The sequence below is a fragment of the Delphinus delphis genome, chromosome 15 (genome assembly GCF_949987515.2).
Source record: "Delphinus delphis chromosome 15, mDelDel1.2, whole genome shotgun sequence".
In the NCBI taxonomy this organism is placed as follows: domain Eukaryota; kingdom Metazoa; phylum Chordata; class Mammalia; order Artiodactyla; family Delphinidae; genus Delphinus; species Delphinus delphis.
In genome coordinates this window covers 14,117,741-14,124,234 of record NC_082697.1, presented here as the reverse complement: position 1 = coordinate 14,124,234, position 6,494 = coordinate 14,117,741, and the positions used below count along the sequence as shown (strand labels likewise).

General features: G+C 44.1%; 1 protein-coding gene across 1 annotated transcript; it reads right to left on the bottom strand.

Moving 5' to 3' along the window:
• Positions 1 to 290: 290 nt before the first annotated feature.
• On the bottom strand, positions 291 to 5,660 carry ZNF334 (zinc finger protein 334). Its single transcript, XM_069541445.1, is given in 9 exon segments — positions 291 to 376; positions 379 to 1,149; positions 1,152 to 1,186; positions 1,188 to 1,280; positions 1,282 to 1,459; positions 1,462 to 1,992; positions 3,468 to 3,574; positions 3,871 to 3,995; positions 5,634 to 5,660. Coding segments are annotated over 8 exon segments (1,833 nt in total). The 5' UTR covers positions 3,903 to 3,995; positions 5,634 to 5,660.
• Positions 5,661 to 6,494: the final 834 nt, after the last annotated feature.

Here is a 6,494-nt window from a genome sequence, read left to right as displayed (position 1 = left end):
TAAACATCATCTCTTTCATTATTTTAAAAGGGAGGCACATGTGGCATAATGTTTGAATTGTTGAACGTTTTCATGGTGCCTAGTGAATGTTACAACACACTTATTAAACACACTCTATTTTATTCTCCTGTGTGAGTTTTCTGATGTGATAATGAGGTTTGATTTATGGCTGAAAGTTTTCTCACATTAATTGTGTTTATACAATTCACTCCTCTATGCCTATCCACAGAGTTTTAGCATTGTGTAAATTACTTGATTTGTTCCTTTGTTGATCACCGCCTTCTCGGAGCTCATTCCTTTTGAGTTTTCTGATGTAGCAGGAAGTTTGATTTGTGGCAAAATGTTTTCTCACATCCGTGACACTCATAGGGTTTCTCCCTGTGTGTATTTTCTGATGTTCAGTGAGAGTCCACAGCCGATGGTAGGCTTCCCCACACTTGTTACATTCCTAGGGTTTCTCTCCCATATGAATTCTCCGATGTATTCTGAAGGCTGACTTATGGCAGGATTTCCCACGTTCAGCACATTCATACGGCTTCTACCCAGTGTGAGTTCGCTGGTGTTGAACAAGGGAGAACTTCTGGTGGAAGGTTTTCCCACATTCATTACACTCATAGGGTCTCTCTCCTGTGTGTGTCCTCTGATGGTGAGTGAGGGCCGACTTCCGGCAGTAGCTTCTCCCATACTCGCTACATTCATATGGTCTCTCCCATATAGTTCTCTGATGCTTGATGTGTGAGTTTTTGTTGATGGCGTGTCCACGTCCGTTGCACTCATAAAGATTCCCCTTTGTGTGCACTCTCTTATATTCACTGTGGTTTGACGTCACAGTGAATGTTCTACCACATTTATTAAACACACTGCGTTTCTCTCTAGTGTGAGTTCTGTGATGTATAGTGAGTGTTGACTTATGGCAGAAAAATTTCCCACATTTGTTACATAGGTAAGATTTCTCTCCTCTATGAGTTATCTAATGTGCTGTGAGGGCTGCTTTAGTACACAAATTTTTTCCACACTGACTGCATTCATAGGGTTTCTCTCCTGTGTGAGATCTCTGATGCACATTGAGGGCTGAATGACAGAAGGTTTTCCCACATTCAGTTGGTTTCTCTCCTCTGTGAGTTTGCTGATGAACAGCGAGGTAAGATTCTTGTTGAAGGTGTTCCCACATTCTTTGCATTCGTAAAGTTTCTCCCGCGTGTGACCTGAAATGTTCAGTGAGGGCTGACTTCCCAAAAAAGGTCTTCCCACATTCATGACACTCATAGGATTTCTCCCCTCTGAATCTTCTGATGCACAACGAGGGCCAATTTGTCAGTGAAGGTTTTTCCACATTCACTTCATTCATAGGGTCGACCTCCAGTATGAATTCTTTGGTGTCGAGTAAGGTTCGTCTTTACACGGAAAGTTTTCCTACAGTCATTACGAACATAGGGTTTCTCCCCTGTATGAAATCTCTGTGTACAATGAGGGTGGACTTCTTAGAAAAGGTTTTCCTACATTCATTACATTAACTTGGTTTCCTTTCAGAATGTATCCTCTTCTATGTGAAGAGGACTGCCCTCTTGAAGTGGTTTTCCCACATTTTCCATAGCCCAAAAGGTCGCTTCAAAGCCTGAATGTTCTGGTGCAGAATCAAATCTTCATTTTGACTTCTGGCTTTCCTAACTGGATTATATTTGTATTGTTTCATTCCAGAACGACTTTTCTCTTGCTTAGAAATGAGTTGCGTTTTCCCACATCTACTGTATTCATCAGGAACCTTTTTAAAGTAGCTTTTCTTTGCAACGATTACTTCTGAATTAGTTTTTAAATTGTTTCCAGGTGGATATCTGTAGGGTGTTTTTCTTGAGGGAACAATATTCATGCCCAGATTAAATGTTTTCCCAAATACAGTAGCTCTCTCTGTAATCAGTGTTTTATTGCAGAAGAATACAATTTGCCTCAAATGTTTGCCTTGGATTTCCTTGTCCTCCTTTAAGGCATCATCAGCTTCTAGGAGGGAGTACCATTAATAATAACTTGTGATCCGTGACACACTTGCTATGAAATGAGAGTTCCTTACAAATGCCTTGTTGGACTGGCCCAGCTCTTCAGGATTAAGGAAATGTCAAATACAAACATCTCCGACTGATTTGGGGGAAAGAAAAAAACAAACAATAGAAAAGAAGCCAGCCCACCCACACCAGCCTGTTTAACAGGATGAAAGGAAGAGGAAAGTAGCAAAGAATACGAGTACCTCTGCCATGGAAAAAGGAAAACAGTCACAAGGAACAGTAAGCACAAAGTATACTGCAAGTGTTTCTGACACAGTATTGAATAAGACAGATGAGACTCAAAGAAGCACTCAGAGACAGTGAGACCAGCACAACAGACTTCAGAGAGATGGTCAGAGCTACAAAGAGACACAGAGGAAGGGGTGAGTCTCAAATTTTGCCAGCGACATGGGAACTTCAGAATTTGCACAAATACAAAGAATAAAAAGAAAGATTGTGGGCTGAGCAGGGCTGGAAGTAGGGTGAGGTAGGTGTGACCTCTAGGGCACCTGCACCACCCCAAGAGTGAGTGTCTTCTTAAGTTTTGTATCTGAGGCACCTTGGTTGTCTCACCCTAGTCCCCCCGCAGTGGGGCTGAGCGTGGAGAGTGAAACTGATCTCTCAGTTAAAGGATGGAGAGAAACGTGGAATGCAACTAGATTTGCAAATAGATTGTGTAAATCAAGCAAGATTTATTTTTTTAAGACTGACCTATGAATGTCTGAATATACAGCAAGTCTATGTTAAAGGAAGGTGGGGTCAGGTAGGCAAAAGAGAATGCCACAGAACTAAATTTAAGAGTACGCTAAAAGAAGGTCTGTATACCAGGGATGGATAACTTAGCAGCAAAAATCTTTATAAATTTCGATTAAAGAAGTACATTTAGGACTTCCCTTGGTGGTGCAGTGGTTAAGAATCCGTCTGCCAACGCAGGGGACATGGGTTCGGGCCCTACTCCGGGAAGATCCCACATGCCACGGAGCAACTAAGCCCGTGTGCCACAGCTACTGAGCCTGTGCTCTAGAGCCTGCGAGCCACAACTACTGAGCCCGTGCACCACAACTACTGAAGCCCACGTGCCTAGAGCCTGTGCTCCACAACAAGAGAAGCCACCGCAATGAGAAGCCCGTGCGTGGTAACCAAGAGTAGCCCCCGCTCGCCGCAACTAGAGAAAGCCCGCACGCAGCAACAAAGACCCAACACAGCCAACAATAAATAAACAAGCAAACAAATAAATAAAAATTAAAAAAAAAAGAAGTACATTTATTTGGGGACAATGTTTTTAAGTATCTATAGCATGACAGTCATTTGCCCTCAGTTACTTCCCAAGGTCTGGGGCCTATAAAAAGAGATTCCTGAGGAACATTGCAAAGATGCCAACTACACTCACTAACCACCATAGAACTCTCATTTCCACTGGTTTCCACCTGCTTAGTTATCACTCATCTGAGTAGTTCTGACCTGAGAATTCCTCTACTGTCCATGGTTCTTCTCCTTGCTCCAGTCTGAAGATCACATCTGGTTTGCTAACATTGATACTCTGTTAAAATGATATAGAACTTGGACCAAGCCCTTTGGACTTTGGGGACTTGAAGGATGAAGAAAGACAGCTTCAAAAGCTGTGTGATGAAGATGTCCAGCAACAGGTCATTAGAGCTAGAACATTCAGGGGAAGGGTGGAGGGAGGGCAGTGAGCCCAAGCACAAGGCTAACATTGCCTCAAAGGGTTTAATCATCTCTCTCCCCTGACACTCAAGGCTAAATAATGAAATTCAACATGTTTTTGCAACACAGAGCAAACACATCTCTTGGTAGTTACACAGGGAAGCTGTACTTACCCACTGAGATGCGGTTGTTCTCCAGCATCACATCCCTCTACAGGAGCCTCTGAGCATGGTCCAGGTGCCGCCACTCCTCCTGGGTGAAGTCCGCAGTCAGGTCCTTGAATGAAACCAATCTCTGAAAGAATACATTTAGTCTGAGGTGAACAGAAGCCCAGTGGATCCCTGGGGTGCCCCCATCCTCCACTTTGGAGACCACTGTTGTGATCATGGAAATCCATAGAGATGTTTGTCAGCAAGGACTATTAAGATTTGTGATCAAATCTGCATTTTGGAAGCAATGCTCCAGAGCATAGGGGTCTGCACACGACAGCCTGTGAGCCTAATCCAACCCACTAAGACCCAAATCCGGCCATGCCCATTTGTTTGCACGTTATCTATACTGCTGTCACACTACAGCAGCTATGCTGAGTTGATTTGACAGAGACCATAGGGCCGGCAAAGCCAAAAGTAGTTATTATCTGGTCCTTTACGAAAATGTCTGCTGTCCCCAACTCTAGAAAAATGGGAAATGGATTAAAGATCAGATTAGAGGGGAAGAAGACTAGGACACCATGGTGAGACATGACCACAGGCAGCTCTGGTAGGGGTGGGAAGGAGGGAATCAATCCTCCATGATGAGGAGCCAGAGGAGTTGGCCACTAATCGGTTGTGCATGAGAGACATAATGTGCAGATTATTTTGTTCCAGATCATTTTGGTAGCATCATATGCTGAGATTAGGAATACAAGACAAAACCAAAAAAAAAGAATTGAGCATAGGAAACTGATGCATTGCTGTTTCAGATGCCATGCTCGAGTCTGTGAAGGATACAAGTAGAGATGTCCAGTGGGCAGCTGGATATTTGATTCTGAAGCTCAGAAGAGAGAGTGGTGACCAAAAGCAATATTAGAAGGCATAAATAACGGGGAAGATCTCTATGGACCAATATGGAGTGATTCCCAGGCTATATTGGTAAGTGAGAAGGAGTATCTATAGTATGCTACCTTTTATGTAAGAAAGGGGATGTAAGAAAATACACATGTATCTGCTTATGTGTAGAAAAGGAAATACAGAAAGGGTAGACCAGAAACCAAAGAAACTGGTTATCTTCAGGGGACAGGTGGGAATAGTTGGAAAGAATGGTGGCGACAGGAATGGGGTAGAATGGGATGGGGGTAAAGTGACAACTCTCTAAGTGTATCTTTATCTGTGGCTTCACAGACATTCTCACTGATGCATTTCAAGGAAGGTGTGGTCAAACTGTCAAATGCAACAAAGAATTTAGTAAAGCATGAACTGGAAAATACCCACTAGATTTGAAAATATTTACTAGAACAGATTCATGAGTGTGGTGGCGGCAGACACAGACTGCATCAAGTGGGTTGAAATGACATGAGCAGGTGAGAACCATGGTTCCAGCAACTCAGAATCAGAGAGTGGAGGGCACTTCCCTAGTGGGCCAGTGGAAGACTCCACGCTCCCAATGCAGGGGGGTCCAGGTTCAATTCCTACCCGGGGAACTAGATCCTGCATGCATGCCGTAACTAAGACCTGGTGCAGCCAAAAATAAATAAATAAATGAAAATAAAATCTTAAAAAAAAAAAAAAAGACAGAGTGGAGATTGCAGGGAATGACAAGTATGTGTTTAGGAAGTAATCTCCTTAGCTATGCCTGGTACCCCTTGCCTCCAACTCACAGCCTCACCAATCCTCCAATGAAGTGTCTTTTCCTGACAAATCTGTACCCTGCCCTTCCCCTTCCATTGCAACTCACATCTTTCTTCTGAAAGTTGAACTGAGGCTTTGCTGAGTCACAATAATCAATGGTCTTTGAATATAGCATGATCACCCAGATTCTGCTCACCCTGGAGAGGAAAATTCTGGTCCAGTAACTTTTTTTTTTTTTTGCGGTACGTGGGCCTCTCACTGTTGTGGCCTCTCCTGTTGCGGAGCACAGGCTCCGGACGCGCAGGCTCAGCGGCCATGGCTCACGGGCCCAGCTGCTCCGCGGCATGTGGGATCCTCCCGGACCGGGGCACAAACCCGCATCCCCTGCATCGGCAGGCGGACTCCCAACCACTGCGCCAGCAGGGAAGCCCCTGGTCCAGTAACTCTTGAATATGCTCCTTTCAGGAATTCTGTCTTGGCCTTAAAATCCTAGGGAGAGATTTCACTTCAGAAACATGTTCTTCCAGGTGTGATTTCTGTCCTTGGCGCCTTCTGCTTTTTCCTTCACTGGGATGGTTTTGTTTCCACCTGGGCGTAGCGGCCACTTTTCCATTAGCTGGAATCTGCACTTGGGGTCCCAAGGTTCAAGTGCCTGGTGAGCTGGACCTTTCCTAAAATCCAATCAAGGCTGCTGAGAAGTGAGACAATACCGCAGGAGGCAGAAAGAGCCTAGAAGCCTCGATTACGCCTTGTGACCTAAGAAAAATAGGTCCAATGGTTTGATTATCAAAATACATAGTATAACTGCTTTCTAGGGCACACAGAAGGCAAGTCATCATGCCAGAAAAAACCCAATGTGTAGGCAGAGGGGAATGCATATTACAAAGATCATGAGACTGGGAGTAAAATAGACTTCATTTTAAAATCAACTCAGTCACCAGAGAATAAATCACTTTAGCTCTCTGTA